General features: G+C 40.3%; 1 protein-coding gene across 1 annotated transcript; it reads left to right on the forward strand.

Moving 5' to 3' along the window:
* Positions 1-422: 422 nt before the first annotated feature.
* On the forward strand, positions 423-26,524 carry LOC139461837 (Ig-like V-type domain-containing protein FAM187A). The gene is made up of 15 exons (XM_071243316.1): positions 423-495; positions 1,397-1,462; positions 2,653-2,751; positions 5,938-6,061; positions 7,480-7,652; positions 11,791-11,922; positions 13,187-13,219; positions 16,119-16,172; positions 17,895-17,981; positions 19,524-19,706; positions 19,784-19,867; positions 21,181-21,247; positions 21,940-22,124; positions 25,181-25,207; positions 26,205-26,524. The coding sequence occupies exons 1-15, from the start codon at positions 447-449 to the stop codon at positions 26,522-26,524; spliced, it is 1,683 nt and encodes a 560-aa protein (XP_071099417.1). The 5' UTR covers positions 423-446.
* Positions 26,525-27,477: the final 953 nt, after the last annotated feature.

Here is a 27,477-nt window from a genome sequence, read left to right on the forward strand (position 1 = left end):
CTTTAACCACTAATTTGAACTCCCCCCAGGACCCAGGTGTCGCCAGGTAGCTGCGGGGAAACTAACTTGACCTCGATCGCTGTCGATTCCCAGGATATTGATAACGTCATACGCATAGTGTAATATTAGAGGGAAAGCAGTTACTGTTTCCAATTTTTTTTTTTTAAATTATATACAAATTTTGAAGTATTTCCTATCTCGTAAAATTGGCTAGGACTAGGAGACGAGTTTTGGTTTTGTCTGTAACTGTTTATCGTACAAGAACAACTTTCGTAATGCCGATGTCGCCTAATTGACCCGATGAATGTCCGTATGAGGCTGCGTTACGTCACTATATGTGTGACGTCACGTAACTATTGCGTCACCGTGGACACAGCACAGAAACAAATGCAAATGGCTGCCATGATAATGTGTAGAGAAGGATCGATTAGCGGTCTCTCACTGGAATGATTTTATTTGTACAATGTTTTCTGTTTGCGAGCATTTGGTGTCAGGGTAAGTTGTTTATGATGTGGAATTTCAAGTGCTCAGTCATGTTGTTTCATAATCCTCATCTGTTTATATGCCATATCAGAATGGTTTCTAAAGTATTAGCACTACCAGTACCCACTGTCAGAAATTCCGTGTCTGGTGTCCTCACCCACCCATTCATTCACCCTCCAGGGTTAGAAACTAACAGTTTTTGTCCACTTGTCCTTATAATGATAACATATAGCAAAACCCTTAAAATGGGCCCATTTCTACAATCCTTAGGATACCTTTAGTATCGGGCAGTTTGGTAAGGACTGCAGGACAAGTGCCAATTTCTAACGCTGCCCTCCAAACAAAATCGCAGTGGACACTGCCATTCTAAATGACAGAGGAAGTTATAGGGTTCATAACTTCTTTTTCCCCTTATGTTTGTTGTTCAACAATATTCCAGCTAGATTCTATATGACGTCAGTCTGTAAATAATCGAGTCTGGACCAGTGATTGACATCATGAGCATCGATTCACGTAATTGGGATACGATGACATGCATCAACCAAGTCAGCGAGCCTGACCTTCCGACCCCGTTTGTCGCCTCTTATGACAAGCATAGTTTGCTGAAGACCTATTCTACAGTTGCGAGCGTAAACTATCGAATGGGAACCTTTTTCTTGAATATAAACAAACCCCTTTGAATCTACTGCAAATCTTACAGTCATTAAACTATTCTGCTTTGAAGAAAAAGGAAATGAACATTTCACATATTTCCACAAGAATCAGTAACACATTTGATCATCGTTGTTACATATTTCCTGTATCGTTATCATACGAGAAAATGGTGCCTAGATATCTCGATTCAGTAGGCCTCCTTCACCGTGACTCTATCAACAGCATGTTATAGATGTACAAAGGCTCTGATCTTCTGCAGGTGTGGAATCTTACAGGATTGTCTTCACGTCGACTATCGATCACGAGCGACTGCAGGATGATAAAGGTAATTTGTCTTTTACTGTGATTAGATGAATAAAAACGTTGTGGTTTTGATGATCGTACTTTGAAGTCGGTGTGATCATTTTTCAGGGCTTATTTTTCAATCCCCGAGCACATGTGATAGAATCGATCGGGAAGTGGAACTAAAGGGATTATAGCATAAAGATACGGAAACGTATCTGGGTATAACGGAACATTCTGAACATTCTGTTTTTTTCAATCTTGTGTTTTGTATGTCTTGACTGAACTTAATGGAACAGGTGTGTCCCAAACCTCATGAAGTAACCTAGTAGTGCAAGCGTTTGTTCGCCACGCCCAAAGTCTGATATGCCGTATTCGACGTAATAAGTGCCACGCTTTTATAAGCGCCCACGGCGATATTTGCTAATATATTGGCTAGTGAACAATCCCAAAAGCACCCCTTCCGATTGATCAATGCACATAAGACTAAATTATTCGCGTATAATACGTACTCCAGTGTTATATGCACCCTTAATTATGGGCAATTAAATTATGGAAAAATATTTCTGTCGTACATAAACATTTCAGGCTGTTAGTATAAACCACGAAATTTATCTTTCAGCTCTCTTTTTTCCACCAAAATAATATTCTAATAAGAGCCCCCTATTTCTAATTTTGAGAGCGCCCTGGGCGCTCACTACGTCGAATACGGTATATATACAAACAGTATTCCAACAGCACTGATAGTGTTGTTTGTACTATATTACTGTAACAAGCGACGCAAAATACTATTCACTCTACAATTAACGCTGATATACATGTTGTTGAGTTATAAGACCTTTGGGGCGGTGGGGTAGCCTGGTGGTTAAAGCGTTCGCTCGTCACGCCGAAGACCCGGGTTCCCTTCTCCACATGGGTACAACGTGTGAAGCCCACTTCATTTATCATTTCTGGTGTCCACCCTTCGTGATATTGCTGGAATATTGGTAAAAGCGGCGTAAACCATTCTCACTCACTCATTAGACCTTTAACACCGTCGTTTTTCCATCCATAAAAGACGTTGTATGTACTACTAAATCGATGTGTCATTTGCATATTACTTTACCCTCTTTTTATACAGTATATCTCAACTTGACACAAATATAGCCTAGGCATCACAACTTGTCCGGCATCTTATGACGAAAAACATGTCATTCAAAATTAATAATATCATCGAACGATATTTATTTTCAGATAATTGGTTGTCTGAAACAGAGATAGAGAGAAGATCAGAGAAAGGAGGAGGACATGAGAGGAGGAGGCGGAAGAGCGGGAGACAAGAGATCAGTTTTGGTGAGGAGAGGATGTACACAATTAGCCTATATAATAGTCCCGACCAGCCGCCGGGGGTTTTCCCACCCCCTGCAGCCCCCAGCCCCTGTGTAGTGGATTATCACCGAACTACTCCACAGACGAGGGAAGGTGATGACGTCAGTGATTACTGTTTTTGCCGACATCACTATAAATGGAATTGTTTTTGATATATTTATACCCTAGATGTGGTCATCAGCCACCAAGTTGGGTCCTTGTGCTGTTGCCTTGTTACATCAGTGACCGGCAAAACGTATTAGCTGCACTTATAAGTAATAGGTTAACATGTTTCGCTCATCGTTTGCAAGGAACTTTCTGCTCATACTGTCACGTACTACTACTACTTCTACTACTACTACTACTACTACTACTACTACTTGTAGAGTAATATTATTATTATTATTATTATTATAATTATTATCATTATTATTTGTGATGTTGGCGGTAATAGTAGTAGACTTGGTTAATATCTACTTTAGTGTCTCACTTCTGCGGCATGAGATCGGTGATGTAGCATCTGTCTCCGGCTGTTACGTTTATATCTCCATAACCGTAAAAAATGTTTTGAGTTCTTTCTTATACATATGATACATAAATACCTATGACCCGTGTGCCAGGTCAGCACATAGTGGTAGTATAGAGGCTGTGGTGTGGCCCGGAGCAACTAGCCAACCACTTCTTAGGCTAATGGTAGCTTCAATACCGTGACATCGACCTTTGTGATGTTATATAACAAAGGGGTGATGCATATAACGATTATCGGGCTGGCTGCCTTTTCAGAACAAAAGAAGATTAATGTGATTACAAGCATTTGAGTAAATACAAATTAGGAAATGAAAAATAGACGAAATAGGCGCAATTCATGTTTAGTAATATATAACAATCTTTAACAATTTGTATCACAGTTTGAACACATTTTTATTATAGTTGTCACAGTTCATAATAATATAAGTAGGTGGGAGGCAGCATCTGCATAAAAAGAAGACATCCATGTCAGCAGTCTGTGTTTAAGTAGATTCAGGCTTCTGCTAATGTCTGTGTATTGCCTTTTCTTTGGTGGCATTTTTTGCCCGGCGCTGTATTGAATCAGAGTTCAAGGCTGTGCTGAAACCCACGACATAGCTGGGGTCAACAGACACGGATTAGTATATCAAATATACAGCATAGTAATTAATAAGAAGTGAAATAGCAACAGAGCTCGTTCATGTTCGATGACAGGAAATGTGCCCACAGAGATTAACATTTGGGATTAGCGTCTTTCAATTAATGGCAGTTAAGTGGGTATGTAGTGTGTTGGGTTTAAGGCCGCTTGTAACAGTATTTCAGTTATATCACAGCGTGTCAGCTTAATGTGGGAGGAAAGCCCGAAGTAATGCAGGTCTCAGTCGTTTACCACGTTGGTTAAACGTTGGTTGACCATTGCTGAGTGCGGCGTTAAACAACAAGCAAACAAACAAACACAAATGCATGATATTTAGCCATTGCAAGTACATGTTCTTTCCGACATTTCACAAAGGTTGACACGAATAGGTTGCTATGGCGGGTGTATCACCTTCGCCATCAGTCAGCCGTAAAGAGTTCATCGATTTCAGACTTTTATAAAATATATAAATATCCTGACACCATTCACATGCCATCTTTTTGTTTTGTAGAAATGTTGCGTATCTCGATCATTAAAAGCCCGGTATATATCGACCTGATATAATCAATCATTTCTGACAATGCTACAGAGTTACATGAATATTTCATCGTGTTCTAGTTGTTAACATAGCGAAGAGCACCATCAAGCGCATGGCTACATTCAGAGCTTCGGTGAATATTTCTCCAATAATGTTCACACACTGGGCTTCAACCGCCAGTCTATATGTGGGGCAAGACTTGTGATTGCCCTCGCTGAGCCTGGCATTAAACTCCGTGGGGATTCCTGGTTATAAATGGTCCACAGCAACCTTTGCTGGTCTCAAGAGGCGACCAAACGGATTGGGTGGTCAGGCTCGGTGACTTGGTTGATTGCATATCATCGTATCCAGATGGCGTGGATCGTAGCTCCCAATATCGATAACTGGATTGTCTGGTCATTGGTCTTGTTCTACAAAACGATCTTAGTGTTACGATTATCTTTAGCCTATGTTAAGGTATGGGAGTTACGATCATCTTAGCGCTAAGATCGCTTGTGGAACCGGGCTCATTCAGACTCGATTATTTACAGGTCGCCGTCATGTTGCTGAGTGCGGCGTTTTATATAACAATTATCACACATTGACCATTCGTGAGGGCAATGTCATGTTTTATATTGTGCTCAATAATTGTTTTATTACATAATAAAAAACAAATCAAGAATATTTCCAATTCTACAATAATTGAATCAGATGTTACGGAAAGTCACAGAATGTCACAGGAGATGATGCACCACAAGCGTTGCGTTACGCACTATCTCATTGGCTAATTTTTTTCTCTCCTGTGAGTCCATTGGCTTAATCACGCAGGGCAATATCACTTGTGATCGCTGCACAGCAAGGTGGATCTCGGACAATACTATGTTTTAAGGAAGGTCATTTGACCCTTTCTCGTCCAATGAAAATACAGATATAACAGACCTTGTTTCACGCGTAAATATTGCTTTTAGACCTCGTCGGGACTATTGTAGATATTTTACCGTATAACCAACCCTAAGAAAAGAACGAACTTTTAATTCAGTTTTAGGAAATAACTAAGTAGGCAGATACAGTGAAACCTCTTTTGACTGTCCAGCAACCTACAAAATAGACATACATTTTAATACCAATGTACCCTTCCCAGTGACATTGTTTGTGTGTTTGTTGTTTAACGCCATCATCAGCAGTAATCCAACTATATGACGGCAATCTGTAAATAATCGAATCTGGACCAGACAATCCAGTGATTATCATCGGCAGCATCAATCTACGCATTTGGGAAGCGATGACATGCATGAACCAAGTCAGCGAACCTGACCATCCGATCCCGTTAGTTGCCTCTTACGCCAAGCATAGTCGCCGTTTACAGCAAGCATGTGTTGCTGAAGACCTATTCTGACCCGGATCTTCATAGGTCTCCCAGTGACATTCCCAGATTGACTTGTTTAATGAAAAATGAATCTTTGTTACAGTTCTTTGAATATACTGAGTTTCGTGGATTTCTCTTCTGCAGAGAGAAAACAACCAAGCTGTCTTAAGAATATCCAAATGATCAGACGAGGTGCTAACAACCTGCCCATACAGTTGGTCAGCATGGTGGAGGAAGGGGAGGCCACTCAATTCACCTGCCACTATTGGTAAGGACGGTGGGGCAGTTTATTGGTCAAAACGGATTTGCCCCGGGGTACGGGAAAAGGTTTGGTATTCATCATCAATTGAAATATCAGGAATGATGGCCATAATATCATTGACTGTAATCGTTTTGTTCCAAATCAATCATTGATGTTCCTTGATAGTATGGATTTCATATGTTTTATGTATTTTCGAGAAATTTGCATTTTAAAGTAAGTTCCTGTTTTTATAGTGAATAATGGTAAAATATATGTGATTCATGATGGATAAATATCTGATTGGTGACTATAATGTGTAATAATGTTATGTTTTTAATAATTGTTTAAACAAAGTATCGAAAGTAAACGGACGTATATATAGTATTCGATTATTGAACTGATCGATAGTTACATCAGTACACGTTGAAACTGAACCACAGATTATAAATGTAAGTGAGAAAGTGAGTGAATGATGTTTCACGCCGCATTCCACAATATTGCATCTCTGTGTGTAAGTAAATAACCGGTGGTGCACGAGCAGCTGTTATGATAAGGCATTTACCAAGGTAACAAAATGTAGAAACCCGATTCTGGTTCATGGTCGATTGTGAATCGGGTGTCTATAAGGCTCGTTAACCTGGTAAATAGAGTGTCATCGTACCCCGACGACGTGGATCATTGCGTATTATATCAGTCACTGATTGTCTTGTCCAGTTATAGATGGAATAATGCTGAGTGCGGCGTTAAACAACAAATATTACTAGACCATTATTAGAATATTATTTTGGTGGAAAAAAACAGAGTTAAAAGATAAAATTCGTCTTCTATGCTGACAGCTTGAAATGTTTATATACGACAGACATATTTTTCCAGAATTTAATTGCCCATAATTAAGGGTGCATATAACACACGAGTGCGTATTATCAGGGTTAGAAACTAACAGTTTTTGTCCATTAGTCCTTATATACTAGTCCGTATTATACGCGAATAAATAAGTCTTGTGTACATTGATCAATCGGAAGGGGTGCTAATTGGGAGTGTTCACTAGCCAATATATTAGCAAATATCGCCCTGGCGCTAATTAGAGCGGGGCGCTTATTTAAGTCGAATAAGGTAAGGTGTTTATTGAATGAGCCTAAACAAATTCAACCATTCCAGCCTTCCGTAAAGATTCTCGTGGCAGAAGGGAATTTTGACTGACACCTAATCTCGGAAATGAACCCATTATACTGATAAAAACAGTTGTTAAATTATAGTTATGAAATATAATAAAATCTCTTCATTTTCAGATACTCATACTGCACTAATCTTGACTTGCTCAAAATTATAGACTTACATGGGTTGTATTGGATATATTTGTTTCAGGGTCTGTATGACAGACTAAAGGGAATAGAAAACTATATAAACGGTTCTTTGTCATGATAATGGATAATCTATGGTTTCAGTGGTGACAAAACAACAAAATTTGTGTCTATGGCATGGTATCGCTTGACTCGACAGAGGACATCAGGAAAGTACGCTCTCAAGGAGGTTGAACTGGATATGCATGACGACAAGTCGCAGAACCGAGTTTACATCGGCGCTGACCACACTCTTCACATCAAGCAAGCTAGGAAAGGTTAGCAGTACCGTATTGAGTTCGTGAAAACTGTACACTGCAGTCTGCAAATAGTGTACATGTAAGGACCGTTTCAAGACTTTTGTAGCTCAACAGGCAGGAGTGACTCAGTGGTTTCAGGCGCCGGCTTAATCCGCTAATCTTGTTTTAGTCTGAAGACTCGCCTCGATTATGACCTTTGGTATGCCAGCAGAGTTGCGCCCCTTACGCGTGCCAGAATCCTAGTTGACATGAGTTCGAATCCAAGATTCTTTGTTGATCAAGACCATGTGTGTACTTTCGTGGTTTCAACAAATTTAAAGAGTTAAACGTCTAGGCCTGCATGACGACGAGCTTCCCTGGCATATCAAGCTGACACTGTTCAAGCTACTAAATTCACTCATGCTGATTTGGATGTTGTTTTTTACTGCGTTCCTTTGTTGCTGTGTTGCTGCATTACCGTGTTGCTGCGTTGCTATGTTGCTGTATAGCTGTGCTACTGTGTTTCTGCGTCACCGTGTTGCTGCTTTATTGTGTTGTTGCGTTACTGTGTTGCACTATCGTGTCGCTGGATTACTGCGTGACTGTGTTGCTGCATTACTGTATTTCTTCATTACTGCGCGACTGTGTTGCACTTCTGTTTTGCTACATTACTGCGTGACAGTGTTGCTGCATTACTGTATTTCTTCATTACTGCGCTGCGTTACTGTGTTGCACGTCTGTTTTGCTGCATTACTGCGTGACTGTGTTGCTGCATTACTGTATTTCTTCATTACTGCGCGACTGTGTTGCACTTCTGTTTTGCTACATTACTGCGTGACAGTGTTGCTGCATTACTGTATTTCTTCATTACTGCGCTGCGTTACTGTGTTGCACGTCTGTTTTGCTGCATTACTGCGTGACTGTGTTGCTGCATTACTGTATTTCTTCATTACTGCGCTGCGTTACTGTGTTGCACGTCTGTTTTGCTGCATTACTGCGTGACTGTGTTGCTGCATTACTGTATTTCTTCATTACTGCGCTGCGTTACTGTGTTGCACTTCTGTTTTGCTGCATTACTGCGTGACTGTGTTGCTGCATTACTGTATTTCTTCATTACTGCGCTGTGTTACTGTGTTGCACGTCTGTTTTGCTGCATTACCGCGTGACTGTGTTGCTGCATTACTGTATTTCTTCATTACTGCGCTACGTTACTGGGTTGCACTTCTGTTTTGCTACATTACTGCGTGACAGTGTTGCTGCATTACTGTATTTCTTCATTACTGCGCTGCGTTACTGTGTTGCACGTCTGTTTTGCTGCATTACTGCGTGACTGTGTTGCTGCATTACTGTATTTCTTCATTACTGCGCTGCGTTACTGTGTTGCACTTCTGTTTTGCTGCATTACTGCGTGACTGTGTTGCTGCATTACTGTATTTCTTCATTACTGCGCTGCGTTACTGTGTTGCACTTCTGTTTTGCTGCATTACTGCGTGACTGTGTTGCTGCATTACTGTATTTCTTCATTACTGCGCGACTGTGTTGCTGCGTTACTGTGTTGCTCTTCTGTTTTGCTACATTACTGCGTGACAGTGTTGCTGCATTACTTTATTTCTTCATAACTGCGCTGCGTTACTGTCTTGCACTTCTGTTTTGCTGCATTACTGCGTGATTGTGTTGCTGCATTACTGTATTTCTTCATTACTGCGCTGCGTTACTGTGTTGCACTTCTGTTTTGCTGCATTACTGCCTGACTGTGTTGCTGCATTACTGTATTTCTTCAGTACTGCGCTGCGTTACTGCTGTGTTGCACTTCTGTTTTGCTGCATTACTGCGTGGCTGTGTTGCACTTCTGTTTTGCTGCATTACTGCGTGACTGTGTTGCTGCATTACTGTATTTCTTCATTACTGCGCGACTGTGCTACTATGTTGCTGTGCTACTATGTTGCTGCTCTATTGTGTTGCTGCATTTCTTCAAGACTGCGCGACTGTGTTGCTTTATTACTGTGATCACGTTACTGTGTTCCTGTTGCTTTATTACTGTGTCGCTGCGCTACTGTGTTCCTACGTTACTGTGTTGTTACTTTGCTTTGTTGCTTCGTTACTGCTTTTCCGTTTTGTTGTTACTGTGTTTCTGCGTTCCTGCTGTGACACCCACTACTTTGGTGAGGATACTACGTGATTGAAAATGAACCCCGGAAGAACCACCGGAAGAGATTTTAATGAGCCACATATCCGATTCATCAAAATCTTTTGAAATGATCTCGGTCATCTATAAATACAGCCTCTGGACAAATAAACCGTCAGAGGCCACCTGACCAGAGACAGTAAATTGACTCAAGGTCATTACCTTACTTTAAGCCATTACATCGGATCAAAAGATGTGGAAGAAATATCCCTCTGATCGATGCAGTGCAACCACTTTGCCGGCAAAAATACTCAAATTAGCGTTCTCTGTACTAACGAAGCATTTAGTGTTAAAAGTACAATTACTTTGTTCCGCAATGTGAATGTTAATCCCTGAAGGAAGCCGACCGCATATAAAATAGCAGAAAGTGCCTAGGTTTCGGTATATGGAAACAAACGTACTGTATAAGGCATTTAAAGAGTCAGAGGGGCAGTTGGGTAGCCTAGTTGTTAAAGCATTCGCTCGTCACGCCAAAGACCCGGGTTCGATTGGGTTCAATGTGTGGAGCCCATTTCTGGTGTCCCCCGCCGTGATATTGCTGGAATATTGCTAAAAGCGGCGTAAAACCATACTCACTCACTACAGAGTCAGAGACATTTGCCTCGGAATTCGAAAGATTGTGCGTGTGTGTGTGTGTGTGTGTATGTGTGAGTGTGTGCGCGCTACTGCGTGTGTGTGTGGATCTTTGTTTGTGAGTGAGTGAGTTCAGTTTACGCCCCTTTGAACAGTATTGCAGCTATCACGGTGCTTCAGTTTGATGTGGGGAAAGCACGAGGTGATGCAGGTCTTGCACACTGTCCACTTTCGTGAAGCCCTCGAGCATGATCAATATTCATTTAGTTTCACTGAAACACTGTACTATTGTCACTACGTTGTCCCTATTATGATATGTGAGAACTTTATTTATCCAATGTTTATTTATTCTCATTGAATGAATAAGCGAATGTGTGTTTGTTTGTTTCTTGTTTAACGCCGCACTCAGCAATATTCCAGCTGAATGACGACTCTCTGTAAATGATCGAGTCTGTACCAGACAACCCAGTGATTGATATCGTGAGTATTGATTCACCCAATTTTGATACGATGACATGCATCAACCAAGTCAGCGAGCCTGACCACCCGATTCCGCCAGTCGCCTCTTGCGACAAGCATAGTCGCCTCTTACGACATGCATGGAATGCTGAAGACCTATTCACGGGTGTATGAGTGATTTTTGCGCCTCTTTGGTGAATATTTCAGTTCTGTCAAGTGGGAGGAAAGCGCGAAGTGATGCAGGTTTTAGACTTAAAAACTGCAGTGACACTGACTGACCATTGGTCATTGACCACTTGTCAACCCGGATCTCCTTATGTATATTCAGCCTTGGGCTGTTCATGAGGATGGCTCTGGTTGTGTGAACAGTGGCAGAGAGACGGTATACCCACGTTGGGTACCCGATTAGATTAGGTCCCCACTAACCTATGCTTGAAGGAGGCGACAAATGGATCCGGAGGTCATGATCAGTTGGATTTGTGACATGACATCCCCACGACATGGATCATTTCTCATAACAACAGTCACTCTAGGGCGGATCCAAAATACGGCGGATCCAAAATATCGAAATCCTCTCTCAGTCAATATCACTGCCAACAAAATACTACATTTGTTTTTCAAAAGGGTGTCGTCCCCCTCTGGATCCGCCTATGCAGTCACAGGTTTGTCTGGTCCAGACTCGAATATTTACAGGTCGAAGTAGTACAGCTAGAATATTGGTGCTAAACAATAAACAAAAAAACGGGTGTCAGTTAGACAATGTAGCATGTTAGTAGGTTAGAGTGATATAGTCACGTTCACCACTTCCATACACCACCGCCATCACAACACCGGAAACACACTTCCCAGATTCTAACGATTCGTGTTTTTCTTTCATCGTTCTTGACTTGTCTGTGAACATGTTAACACAGATGGACACTGACAAGATTCGTTATTTAAAGAATCCATGTTGTTCTCAAGGTGACATGGGCACCTATTTCTGCCGAGACTATACGAGGAAGGACGAGAAGATCCAGAAGTCTATGACTGACGAAAGTATCTACAGCTTACTCTCTGACAATGGAACGTTCCGGTTCATGTATCATTTTGATGGTGGGTACATGCGGGGAATTGTTGTATAAAGGTTATTGGAAGACAGACAGACACCTCATGTACAGCAATGTATACATCTATGATAAAACTACACAAGCCATTCTAAAACAATTGCAAGAGACCATATATAAATAGGGTATACATAATATATTTAAAAATGCATTCCCTGAAATAAAACAGAAATACTTAATAAAATCAGAAATATAAAAGCGCTCTTCGTCGGGTTATTATTAATTACAAGGTATTGGCCGAATTTTGCCTCACAGTAAAAAACAAGGTTCGTTGATGGAGACGTAAACAAAGGCTGGTGGATTTGTTTATGAATAGTCGTGAAATAAATAATTGACTGGTTTATGAATATATATATACTATTATTAATGGACTGGTTTATGAATAGTATGCCGGTTTATGAATAGCTGAATATATAAAATGCCTCTCAAGTTACAATCCGTTAACATATGAATGAAGATCACGCGACGTAACACACACGACCAGTTATATACTAGTACCCGTTTGTAAGCATTTCAGTATTTGAATATGTTTTGTTTTAAATGTGCGAATGGGTGGTACATAATTAATATGGGGCTTTGCTCGGACTAGTAATATACATCTGATTTAATCTACCCGAATACCGACTCTTTGCTATGTACTGTATAGAAAGGCGTCATTCGTTTCCCTTTCTGAACTATAACGAGGTGGTCAGGCTCGCTGATTGGTTGATGCATGTCATCGATGGCGTGGATCGATGCTCATGATATCAATCACTGGATTGTCTGGTTCAGACTCGATTATATACAGACCGCCGTCATAAAGCTGAAATATTGGCTGAGTGCGGCGTAAAGCAACAAACTAACCAACCAACCCTTTCTGAACTGATCTCTTTACACTCGTACCTACACACACCGATGATAGTTTACGTATACAGTATTTTAATTAATTTTATTTTTGACTAGATCGTGACTGAAAGGAAACGCTAGGATATGAATAACATTTTATGAAGTCGCTACAAGATTTGTGAAAACACTACTCGAATAGAATAACCGAGTTTCCTATTTTGATTCTAGGGAATGCATAATAGTACTGAGCCTTATTAATAATACATTTATCAGTACAATTTTTCCATTATTCCTTGTCCTTTCTTAATACACCACAATAAACAGTAATTGGCCGTTACCATAGCAAATCGTGACAAACGGGACTCCATAACTGTTTATAGTATATGTAAGATTCCACCTGACTCTGGGCATTGGTGTGTGTGTTGCAGTGTTGCTGAAGTCGCAGATGGCTGTGAGGGAAAGTGAGTGGACAACTGATGCCGGGAGCGGCGTCAATGACGTACTAGTAATGAGAATCAATATATACAATGACGTCTTTGGGAATAACTGCGTCAAAACGTGACGAAAGTATTGGAATATACTGCAAACTGTTATCTTTAACACCCACACAGAGTTGAGTCTATTCTACATACATAATATACACAGGTATTTAATGGTAGATGTCAAATAGTGTTAGAGGTGGCGCCATTTTACAGTGACGTAGCCAGGTAACGGTAGGTCTCCAGGGACACTGGAATCAGAACGTACGTTTCATTAGTAAAAGCAGAACTAAGGGCAGTACGCGAATTAAACCGCAGAATTAGAAATACAAAATGGCTGCCAGGATATGGAGAAACACTCCAGCCATTTGTATTACTATAACGCAACTACAGGAGGTCAACGTATGCTAGCTGCTATTGTATCTTTTCTATTTAATGCATGTAAAAAGATTGTTTTTTATTTATTTTTATTTTTATTTTTGCATGTGAAAGAATACGGTAGTTTTAACTAACGCGTAGACGATCAGAGATGCAAAGTCTCCATTTAAGTTGTATGATTGACTCTCAGGTATTTCTATCATCAGCCAAAAGTTAAATTTTCCTGACGAGTATCAGAATACATACACTGTAAAAAAATGTGATTAGACTGTAAACACAGACAAGACATGTTTATATCTAAACATAATTAGGAATGTCCTAAACGGAATACACATTTGATGTGATCTATCTAAATGCATTTAGGTTGAAACACCTTAAATGAGTTTTCGTCTCGTGGTCTAAACAAATCAAACACAATGTTCAGAATCTAAACACGTTAACACATGTTTAGATTTTAAATATGTTTGAACATGTTAAGATTTTAAACGTGTTTCCAGTTTTAGAATGTAAGCATCCTTCAATAAAGTGCATATCATTAGGCAAAAAATCAAATGTGGCTAAGATGCATATTATATATATTGAAATTAGATGTGCAAATCTTTAATTATGGTCTACAACTTAACCAAACTCGGTTAATGTTGACTAGGAAAATTGACTCGTGTCTACAGTTTCCGTAGCACAGGTGTCACCTTGAAGGACTACAAATCAATAAGTTGCAGGTTCGTATCCCGCCGAAGTGTAAAAATCTATGTTTTCATAAATATGTTGTTGCAGTATGACTGGTAGTATTTCTTTCATACAGGAAGCTGACGACGAACTCACTCATCCCCAAGTTAATCCAAAATAAATTTATACTGCTAAAATTGCTTTTTATCAAACCTCCATCCACCCAACCCGACCCAGCACGCACGCACGCACGCACGCACGCACTCACTCACTCACTTACTTCTGTATCCCCATTAAAAGAACGCAACCTTTATTAAATTACCTATAATGAAATTTAAGGGGGAATACACATGTAGCTGTTAAGCACAATCCTAAACATGTCCAAATTTAGGGACCAGTAACGTGTTTAGGTTTGTGTTTAGGATCTAAAAACATTTTTACAGTGTACATACATCAATTTCTAGTTGATCATATTTATCAAAATGCTTTTATTCATGACTATCAATAAATGAAACCGGCGATGACGTCGTTAGGAGTACCCTATACCTTACTGGTTCCTACTGGTTCCTACCTACTTAGGTATGGGCGACTTTGGTCAACGGACGTTGGGCAAATAACAGAAGGGATTTTTCTTTTTATTAGTGTGTCACTAACGACAAATGAAATTTCATTATTTCATTTTCCCGTGCCCCCCCCCCCCCCCCCGTATGCAAAGAAGAGCCCAGCTATTCTACCGTTTTAGATAGGTTTATCTTATATGCCATTGGTAAAAAACAGCGGCTTGTGTTATGAAGCCATTCTCTGGCAAGTGGTGAGTGTCTACTATGGTAAAACAATCTATCTTGTCGAATTAAACTACAGGCCGACCGGGCGAAGTGGCGCGGCATATACTAACAGTGACAATCAGGGCAGGTGTTGAACAGGCTGAGAGGTTATTACCCAGATATCAGACGGGTAAACGTTCCTGTCAGTGTAGAATAACTTGTTTTGTTGTGAAAATGTCCTATTGATTGATGGTGTGTAGGCATTATTGCCTAAGACGATGACGGGTTGATTTCAATTTAATACGACGACCTTGCCCTCTGAACCAACGGTTTAACTCGAAGGACAAGCAAACGATTGCAGCAGTAAATATTTATTCGCTTGACAAAGAATGACTGTGTGACAAAATGACATGGTTCTGTTTGGTTATATCATGCCTGAATACACAGAACAATTATTTACAAAAATTGGAATATGCATTTTTGTATTAGTATACAATTTAATTACAATGTTATACTATACGAGCGCTGTTGGAATAATGCAATTGTTCTCATATTCACATCTAAAAACATACCAATATACAGCTTGTCTCACGTATTAAACTGTTAGGAGTTGTCTTTTGTATAAATTATATATCTGTACATAAAATTTGACATTTAAGTCTACAGATAAGCGTGGGTGGTTTAATATTCTCAAACCAAGTTTCAGATGAGCCGTCAACCATTGTTTGGAACATATTGTACTAAATAATTTATTTTCGGTAGATATTAGGTGAAAGTAACTTGAACTTGATTGTGTCTAAGCTGTCTTAGCGTTGGTACACACTGGGTAAACGTACATTACTGAGGGTTTAATATTTCAAGAACTTCACTTATTTTCATCCAAAATGTCCCCAACTTTTTCTTTTCATAAATGGTTTTGATAAGGAAGAATTTCCTGTTGAAGGTTCACGTGATCACGAAAACTTCCTAACGCCTCTCGCAAAAGCATTGTTAGTGTAAAGGTATACAATACATGTATATTTTGACGAACGGTTGCATAATTACGGACTTGAAATGTCATTGTCCCGTTTCAGTATCTAGGTCATCCAAGGACCCTGCGATGGTTCCAGCAAAACCAAGAAACTACAGTAAGTCAGATCAGTAATGGAGAAACCATGAGAATCTGTTGAATCCGAATTCAAGTGATTTCTGCCTCTTAAACACAGTTATGGTTGATATATAGTTTCCCTATAATTTCTCTACATCCTTTGTACAGCACCAAGCACGTTCAGAATCCATAGCCTTTGAATCCACGACTCAGAATAAACTGCAACAATAATAGTGTGACGTCATCATAATGGATTAAATAGATATAACAGGTACATCACCAACAAAGCCAAGGACTTACGGTAAGTCAAAACATTAGGTATTACATGTACATTACCAACAAAGGCAAGGACCTATGGTAAGTCAAAACATAAGGCATTACATGTACATTACCAACAAAGGCAAGGACCTACGATAAGTCAAAACATTAGGTATAACATGTACATTATCAGAAAAAGCAAGGACCTACGGTAAGTCAAAACGTTAGTTTAACATGTACATTGTCAGAAAAAGCAAGGACCTATGGTAAGTCAAAACATTAGGCATTACATGTACATTATCAGAAAAAGCAAGGACCTACGGTAAGTCAAAACATTAGGTATAACATGTACATTATCAGAAAAAGCAAGGACCTACGGTAAGTCAAAACGTTAGGCTTTACATGTACATTGTCAGAAAAAGCAAGGACCTACGGTAAGTCAAAACATTAGGCTTTACATGTACATTACCAACAAAGGCAAGGACCTACAGTAAGTCAAAACATAAGGCAGTACATGTACATTATCAAAAAAAAGCAAGGATCTACGGTAAGTCAAAACCTAAGGCATTACATGTACATTATCAGAAAAAGCAAGGACCTACGGTAAGTCAAAACGTTAGGCTTTACATGTACATTGTCAGAAAAAGCAAGGACCTACGGTAAGTCAAAACGTTAGGCTTTACATGTACATTGTCAGAAAAAGCAAGGACCTACGGTAAGTCAAAACATTAGGCTTTTCATGTACATTGTCAGAAAAAGCAAGGATCTACGGTAAGTCAAAACATAAGGCAGTACATGTACATTATCAGAAAAAGCAAGGATCTACGGTAAGTCAAAACATAAGGCATTACATGTACATTATCAGAAAAAGCAAGAACCTACGGTAAGTCAAAACATTAATGAAGTACTTTGGTCAAACATGTTGAATGTCAGTAAGGTCCAGTGAAGCACCCCAGTATCTGTGGATGGATCTAGTGGCCAGTTTTAGGGAAGAATATCTACTTTCGAAAAGAACGCTATCTAAAGGCCATTTTCAATACTCTACACCTATGACAATGACGTTAATCAGTGTACCGCATCTATGGAAGCAAGCGAGCATCACTTAAAGGAATTATATTTGACATTGCATATTTGCTTCTAAACGTTTAACACGATGTTCTTTTGTCAACGCAATAAGGAAGTAATCTGTTAGTGGAATCGCGCTGAAACAAACTGTTGTCCTACATTTTGTCTCGGACATTGATATCTCATCTAGAGCTTAATTGTCATTTCAGAGTTTGTATTGTCTGTACTAGTCTGGATTCATTGGAGGCATCACCACCATGTACACAGTGCGCTTCATCACTAGTAAAACACATACTCAGTCACTCACTCACTGTTCATCACCGGGTGGTTGGACAAGGGCAACATGGCTACCAACTTCGAAGCCCATTTCTGGTGTTTATTGCTAGAATAGTGCTAAACACGGCTTAAAGCCATACTCACTCATTCATTCACCTTTCAGCCAATCACAACCTGGTGATGACCACATCCTGGGAGAAGTGGGGCGTGTGCAACGTGTGTGGTCGTGTCGGGAAGAGGAAGAGACTAGGTTGGTGGCAGCGCCTCACGGACCAGATTTCAGTTCACTGGAACTCTAGAGAGTTCGCTCACGCTGGTCCTGTCGTTGACATAACACCGAGTAATCCAGACATACACCAGCCATATTCACTTACGTCTATTCTGTTAGCTAAACACGCTACTCCAACCTCCCTTGGCAACTACAACTCACGCATCCTTCGTTTTAAAATTACTGACTGACTGAGTTACCCTTTCATCATATCTTCAATCCAGTGATTGACATCATGAGCATCGATCCAAGCAATGGGATCGATGACATGCATCAACTAAGTCAGCGAGCCTGACCACCCGATCCCGTTAGTCGCCTCTTACGACGCACATTTTACGGAAAGGATGGGTTGCTGAAGACCTATTCTACCTCGGATCTTCACGGGTCTGGTAATCTAACAACCGGGTGTCTCAAAACGTTCCAGATGCAGTCAAGGCTATTAAGGCAGTAACTTCACGGCGCAATAATATCAAAATTTACAGTATACTATTCTAAAAGAAATTAAAGAACGCCCGAATCTTAATTATACTGTAGTTAACGTGGTGTCATGCTATGACAGATTTACTATAGTAATTATATTCTTTAACTTCGAGTACTGTAGTATATCATTTTATTAAACAGCATAGCATACCTACCTACTGATGCAAGTATCTATACTGTTATGGAGCGCACGTGTGTAACGCAGAAGGTGGAAACATATTGTAATTTGCATGTGGTACCTTTAGAATCAGGAATGAGGATATGGCACATTTGAGTTTAAATACATATGTAATATAAAAATAGAAAACAAACATATCTTAACTGGTTATTTGTTTTCATAACAAAGACTTCCTGAAACAAGAGGTACTGAGTTGACCCAATCATAGTGGTATACATGATAAATGTTTGAACTGAATGGAATGGCATTAAACCATCTGTTGCATTGTCTAGAATTGAACGAACAGTTATGGCAGTGATACAATGGCTGGACGGAATGGCATAAAATATTTTGTATGTCTACACTGGTAAAGTATTCAATAATTTTTCATAATTAATATTTTCAAAGTAATAGTTACATCGTGGTAATATTATTTTATAATTAACTAGATGAATGGAGACATGCAGACAACGTTGTGGGTGCGTAGTTTTTAAATAACCATGAATCATACTTCTCTATGAGAGTTACCTCCCTGTTAATTAGCGCCCTGTGTGTTTACTTCTGTTTGTACACATATCATTATACAGGTGTGAGGCAAAGATATGGCATTAAAAAACACACACAAAAACTGTACATATCTATCTAACAATTACTCATATCATATTTTTTGTTTCCAATTGATTATTGTGCTCGACTAACAGAAACATATGTTAGCGTAGTAATTTACATCTAGGAATGTTTTAAAAAATATTTCAAAATTATTATGTATTTCGTATTTACACATATCATTATACATGTGCTAGATAAAGATTTAAAAAAAATATGTTTGTTTACATCTTTTAGACTATGGTGTTTGAATTCTAAAATGACACTAACCTGTTTTACAGGTGTTTGCTACATCAAGAAGATCGATCAAAAGAGGAAGTGCAGGCCGTGGTATATCAACGCCGTAATGACGTCATATCCTGTCGGCGTTCCGTGTCGATCATCGCTGTTTCACGGACATCAGAAAATCAAACCGAGGGCAGATGAAATCGAAGCTGAGTTATGCGAAGTACCCTGCGTTGCAGGTACTTACTTACTTACTAATCATTAACTGAAGACTAAATCTATTTCAACTATGGTGTAATCAAGCGTTCTTTTTCAGGCATGATCGGGTTGAATAACACAAACAAGGGTGCAATTTCCCCTGATGGAATCAAAACAACACTCTCCTTTGGAAAAGGCAAAGGTAACCCTGTAATAGATATATTGTCAAATTCGAAATAAAAGTATGCACCTAGTTTGGGTTGCAAATAAGGACATTACCCAAGCCTGCCCTAGACTAGTGCTAATTGTGAAAATACCTGCCACAATGAGTTTCATTTGGTAAAACTACATGCTTAAATTTTAGGCTGCCTGTCCGCAGATAAAATCACGATGGCTACTTTGCACAATATAAACAGCTAAAATTTAATACAAATAAAATGAAAAAAAATACGTGATCAATCACCGCCTCATGAGTTAAACCCAACACAGTCAGAGTGGCTATGTGATATATCTAGAATTAGGGAGAAAAGAAGTGGTCCAATAAAGAGCTTCACAGGCCTTGGGACTGCAGGACAAATGGCTGTATCTGGCCCAATGACACACGAAATGTGTCAAATACTAGATATTAAGTAGAGATGGTACTGCCTGATAGTGTAAGCCGATTGAACTTGTTTTTTAAGAGTTCTGGAAAAGAAACAAGTTCGTTAGTAACCATCTTCTCGGGCAAGAGAGTTAACTGACTTAAAAAGTCCAGTTTCCACCCTTGCCGAACTAGGCTGTAATTACTGGGCTCGACTGTAGCGCCACCAGTGGCTATTACCAGTGAGGTCCCCTCTAAGCCTCTCCTATGGACCAATGAGATTCCACCTCTCTATCACTTGCGTTTGCTTCACACAAAATGGTGGCGCCCAGTCAGGACGATCTGATCGATAATCAAGATCTATATTGTGATAAAACGGTTCTTACATCGCGAAATGCATCAAATCACGTGAGCACCTTGATTAAAAACATGAAAAGATTTGGAAAATATCTGCTGACAACGAGTTGGCGGAGCACATGCTTTGCAAATCCTGCAATCGACCGAAATCTGCATGACAGTGTACGAACCGGATTTCGATTTCGGTGCGCGATTTTGATTGGACTATGCATAGACTCGTTAGTCCAGCCAAAATGTAACTCCATTATACCAGCCTAGTTCGACAAGGCTGGAAGCTGGACTTTTATAGTAAGTTAAATCACTTGCCTCGGGAAGATGGTAAGTTACATACCTTCGTGGGGATTCTGGGTTAGAACTGGTCCCGGGCAACCCATGTTTGCCGTAAGAGGCGACCAAATGGATCGGGCGGTCAAGCTTGGTGACTTGGTTCATTGAGTGTCATCGTACCCCGACGGCGTGGATCGTTGCGCACAATATCAATCCAAGCAACCATCCTAGCCACATACATATTGGTATATTAGTTGCTATCAATGCCAGATTGACGAATAGTTATCACGGATACTGCTCTCTGTTTGTAGCCAAGGTGAAGAAGTGGCGGACATTGACGAAGGACGAAGGCTCTTCAGTGAACCTAACTTGTCAGGAGTGAGTGGTACCCAGAACGTTCCTACTTCTCAATCTTATTCTCAACCAAGATGAATGGATGACAGGCAAATATAGCATTTGTAGATATAAAGATTATACTGCTAATTATGTCACATATGGTTGAAATCCACACGACTAGTTGTGGAATGCTAACACAGATGTTGGACAAAATAGGCTGTGGTTAAAGTTATCTGAGAATGGGGGCCAGTGGTAATTAATGCCAATGTGTCAGGTTTCTTAAAACGATCTAGCCCTTGGACTTGGTAACGCCATACCTCAACAGAAACTAACGACACTCGAAGTGCTTTGCTCGCTTCTCTTAAACAATTATAGCGTCACAGTAGTGTTCTTGTAGTTCATTCTGAGCCAATAATTCACTTGCCATTGTGAACGTTAAAATGTTTGTGGTTGGATTGATTGCGTGTCATCATACACTGACGGCGTCATTTATCACAACCTGCAACTATCCGTAACATGCTTTTGGCTTGTTCCGGAATGACACGAGTTGGTCACCAATGCGACGGCGGGGGACCATGCTCATTCTATCAATCACTGGTTTGTCTGGTCCAAAGTCGAGTATTTACAGGACGACGTCATGTTGTTCGTGTATTGGAGTGCGGCGTTAAATAGATAACAAGAGATCCATTCCCTCCCTCACCGACTGTAACGGTGAATAACATTACTGTCTCAAGCGTTCCCGTGGATACCCCGGTGGTGTGGCTGAACAACTCCCGAGTTATTGACGCCAACAGCAGTGATGACAGAGTCCTGTTCCACGCCGATAACGTTCTACAGATCTCCCCCATCGCTCTGCACGACACCGCTACGTACCACTGTCTGGCTGGTGGAAAGGTCAAGGCTAAGATCAAGTTGACAGGTCAGCAACGCGCACGTGAAACTGGATATTAAGTGAACATATTCATTCCGCAATATATAAAACCAGAGTGTACAGAACACACTTAGCAAAGTCCACGAGCAAAGTGGTCACTGGTTCCTGTATATATTATAGCTGAGTTCATGCGATCATTTTCCATTTTCGCTCACCTGATCTGAAAGTCAAGTGAGATTATGTCATGGCCTGGTTGTTCAGTGTCTGTAGATACCTTCTCCTCAGACACCACGAAACCAGTTCACCACTTCACACGCGTGTTTCCACCAATGATGACCTAACCAAGGAATCGAATCCGCTTATAAATATGTTTATAAACACTTGTTAATTGCCATTGCTCTAACTGTTGTGAATTTCTCTATAAGTGTAGTTAGCAGTGGGGCTCCAGATGTATGTTCCGGCTTTTTTTTAACTTTGGACCTTGATTTGAGCTACAATGGGTTCCAGGCTCTGCAAACATAGTTCCGTCAGAATACACTGAAGCTGAAACCTGAAACTTCACATGCTTTTCACTCCTGGGCCCACTTGCACAAAGTGATCTTAGCGCTAAGATGATCTTAACGCCCATACTTTAACATGGGCTTACAATAGTCTTAGTGCTAAGATCTTTTTGTGCAAGTGGGCCCTGATGATGCCTGAGTTTGTTCAAGAGGTCCGAATCCGATTTTCAATATGGCTAATCCACGCATCCTGTTGTCGTTTGGGGGAAGGACGGATGCGAGGTAGGGCGGATTAATTGATAGCTTTAAGTTTAGAGACTTAAGATGCATTCTCGCTCGGAGAGCGATTAGTATCATTAACGAACAAAGGAGGAGAAATGCCGATTGTTTCAAAGTGAAAATGCACAAAGAATGTATGTATATATAATAACCCACTTATATATTTGCTCCGCATTGGGATTCCGGGTTAGAATTGGTCCCCAGCGTAAGGTCGTAAGTTGCAACAAAAAGGATCGGGTGGACAGGCTATCTGACTTGATGCATGTCATCGAATCCCAATTTCCATAGATGCTCAGGATGTCAATCATTGGATTGTCTGGTTCTGACTCGATTATTTACAGATCGTCGCCATGTAGCTGGAATATTGCTGAGTGAGGGGTTAAACAACAAACAAAATGTAACATATATCACATTCAATTCAAGAAGTTTCAACTAGTGCTAAAGGACAGGCCAATTATCTTCCAAGCAAAAGGATTGTTTCACTGGGGAAAAAACCCAATGAACTGCCACGTGTTATAACAGAACGATAAACTGAATGTCAGCAGTTATGAAATATGAAAAACATGAAGAGTAATGTCGCATATCAGGACTTGGTGAATATTTCTCATTATTTATCCATAGAATCTGGTATGTAATTATATAGAATAATGACGAAATCAGCTACTTGAGGCAGTGCGAGAATTATGTGTGCTATTACATGCGGTACAAGTGAAGCGGGACTTTGATGATGAGGTCGTGGTTGGACGCCCTACTTCGTGAAATGTCAGAACTAATGGCATGTGCTGTACTGTGAGGTGCTGAGAAATACAAAGTCCAGTCCAACAAATATATGCAAAGCATGGCCGCTGTAGAATCATAGAATATAACAATAATAATCTAAAAGCTCAACTTTGGAAAACTTGCAATATGGTTGTGTTTACTGGTGTGTGTGTTGTTTTACGCCGCACATGACACGTGCCTGTAAATGATCAAGTCTTGGCCGCTGTTGAATCGTAGGATATAACAATCATAATCTAAAAGCTCAACTTTGGAAAACTTGCAATATGGTTGTGTTTACTGGTGTGTGTGTTGTTTTACGCCGCACATGACACGTGCCTGTAAATGATCAAGTCTTGGCCGCTGTAGAATCATAGAATATAACAATAATAATCTAAAAGCTCAACTTTGGAAAACTTGCAATATGGTTGCGTTTACTGGTGTGTGTGTTGTTTTACGCCGCACATGACACGTGCCTGTAAATGATCAAGTCTTGGCCGCTGTTGAATCGTAGAATATAACAATAATAATCTAAAAGTTCAACTTTGGAAAACTTGCAATATGGCTGTGTTTACTGGTGTGTGTGTGTGTGTGTGTGTGTGTGTGTGTGCTGGTAATTTCCATTGACCAGGATTGAATAAAACGTTCTGAGCATCACATTCAAGGAATTGTCTAATGGTGAAATCTTTGATCTCATAGGGGCATACACACAAAACACTTGCGTCAATTGAGTAAAATAAGAAGGGGTCTATTATCTTTGGAAACATGACAAACTTGAGGCTTTTCAACTTATACTGCCTGTGTATCACGTAACTTTAGCCAAGCGTCTATATGAATACACGAACATTCCCTACACGCCATGCATAGTGACAAGGGGAATCTCTCGATCTTCTCCGGTGTATATGGGCTTCTTGTGACGTCACTCATGGGGGTATCGGTACAGTTCTTGTGACGTCACTCATGAGGGTATCGGGACAGTGTGTGCCCTGTGTGTCACTGTACTGGTGGCGTGAAGTGGAATGGTGATGACTCTGCCACAAACAACATTCACTCAAGGACATAAATAATCATAATCATAAATAATGATTGTGAGTGAGTGAGTTGGGTTTAACACCGCTTTTAACAGTATTCCAGTTATACCACGGCGTGTCAGCCTAATGTGGGAGGAAAGCCCGAAGTGATGACGCTCTCAGCCATTTACCACTTCGGTAAAACCTACGAGCACGGTATGGTGCTGGCAAACCTAGAAACATAATCGGGCCGAACCGGGATTCGAACCCACTATCATAGGTTTCTGGCGTGCCCAAGGGACGCAACTCAGCACAGCGAATCGCGGTGCCTTGGACGACTGGGCCACCCCAATCACATTATAAAACACACTCGGCAGAATGAAGGCTTTGACGGTGACGTCATAATCCAGTGATGTATTACATCTGCATGTCACAGAATTGTCAAAACCTTCATTTGTATACAATTCAATTACCATATAAATAATACCATCAAAAGATATGAACATCACTAGAGGCGAGATGAAGAGGCGTCACTAATCTCAAGTGTTTTATCTTTCAGTGGTCCCGGGTGTGCATCTTGATACAGGTACAGTATGCCGCTTTCTTCATCCGGCATCATTGCCCTTTTAACTGATCAGTTTCTGAAACCAGACGGTTCGGATGTCACGGAAGGATCAAAGACGTCACCTTGCATTTGACTTCATTTGAACCACAAAAACCTTCACGATCTTTTCGCATCACATACGATTTGTTCGAACTTGTCGCAAGATATAAACACGGTATAAGTTTCTCTTTTTAATTTCTTGAATTTCTGTATCATATGCCATCATGTGGACAGAGATTACGAGATTTTTAAAAATGTCAAATATTATCTTACCATGTCCTGTACACAGTTGCACGGCAGCGCTTTGCCTCGCTGTAGCCAGTGTAGGTTTACCACGCAGACAACTTGACTCATGACGTTCCTCGGTACTTAATGATTGTCGTTAGAGCCGGCCAAAGCTCTGTATCAACTTGGCTGTGTGTCATCGTTCCCGGAAGGCCTTGGTCATACTATCAACCACTGGTTTTCCTGGTGAAGACTCGATTATTTCCAGCCGCAGTGATAAAGAATATTACTTGCAGCGTTGAAACAAAGGAAGAAACAAACAAACACTATATCATTACCGAAATCTTTTCATGAAACACCTTTTTGGATGTGTGTCATTGTTTCCAGAATGCGTTGGTCATACTATCAGCCACTGGTTTTCCTGGTGAAGACTCGATTATTTCCAGCCGCAGTGATAAAGAATATTACTAGCAGCGTTGAAACAAAGGAAGAAAGAAAGAAACACTATATTATTACCGAAATCTTTTCATGAAACACCTTTTTGGATGTGTGTCATCGTTCCCAGAAGACATTGGTCATACTATCAGGCACAGGTTTTACTGACTCGATTATTTTCAGCTGCAGTGACGTAGAAGATTACTCGCAGCGTAGAAACAAAGAAACAAACAAACGATATATGATTACCGAAAACCCGTCATAATACACTTTTTTGTGGATTCAGTCATGACATGACCCTGCGATGTGTTTGTTGTAGCCTCCTGGACGCACGCCCTGCTGACCTCGCTAACCTATCCAGTTGACCTGGTCTTGTTCCTGCTTCTGATGGTGATCAAGCACCGACATCGCCAGACAGGTCTACGTCTGACCAGGAAGCAACTTCGCGAAGTGGAATCTGCATACAGTCGGGTCTCCAGTCGGGTCTTCAGTCAGGACCCCATCCTGGTCTTCGAGGCCGTCCCTACAGAGGACTCCAGCAGCAGCAGCAGCAGCAGCAGCAGCAGCAGCAGCAGTGGACACACTCCCAGCTCCTCAGGAAGTGGGACTTCTTCCTCAACATCATCTAGCAGTTCCTAGCAGACACGAATATGCTATATTGAAATGTTGTTTTCTCTATAGATGCCAAGGAGAATACACCCAAGTCACAACGTGATAATGTATCGCGAGACTTGATGAAATCATACACTCTTTCAGGCAACACTGATTAGATTTTGAAATGAAAGGAAAGGGAAGCAAATAAAAGTTGATTGCTTTTTGGCATATCCAACCATCAGTAATGAAATTGCACCCACTGCTCACGGGGGTAGGGAATACCTAAGCCCAATAATTGTGTCCTCATGTCATTCAGACCATGTTTTTAACAGATCAGATGTAATTTTCCCACCCATTTCACATGTAAATTAATAAATATTTTGTAGAGCTAAGGAGTAATTCATTCCTACTTATCAATCTGAAAGTGACTTAAACCACATCATTATCAAGTGTATGTGTTTGCATGTTTAAATTTGGACTGCATCTCATATTATTGTAATATATAAATTGTCACACTGTCCCCATGTTTACAATATGGTATTCCCGATTTCGAAATAAAAAAACAATAACGTATAATAACAATTCACAAGAGAGAAAAAAGAGGTTAATTGTTTTACAAACTCACGATAACTGGACTGTTGATAACTAAGGTATCACAGCTAATTGTACCCCCGACCTAATATAGTTATACCAAGGTTCCATCCGTCCGGCCGGCCGAAAACTTTGTCCGCGCGATTTCTCTTAAACAATTCAGTGGATTCATCTAAAACTTAGTACATATAATCTGTGTCATATGAAGGGGTGCAGTCAAAAAGAAAAAAATTGTTTTGATTAATTTTCCATTTTTTTATGAATTGTTCAAACCCTAACCCTATCCAAGCTATTTAATTTGAAACTACTGACACACTAGGCGGGTCGGGGGTATTAGTGAGCCACGCTCTCTTTTGCTCTTGTTTCTTTGAAAATATCGAATCGCGGCAAATTAAAAGAATCAAATA

The sequence above is a fragment of the Haliotis cracherodii genome, unplaced genomic scaffold, assembly GCF_022045235.1.
Source record: "Haliotis cracherodii isolate W230 unplaced genomic scaffold, xgHalCrac1.p SCAF_15, whole genome shotgun sequence".
Classification (NCBI taxonomy): Eukaryota; Metazoa; Mollusca; class Gastropoda; order Lepetellida; family Haliotidae; genus Haliotis; species Haliotis cracherodii.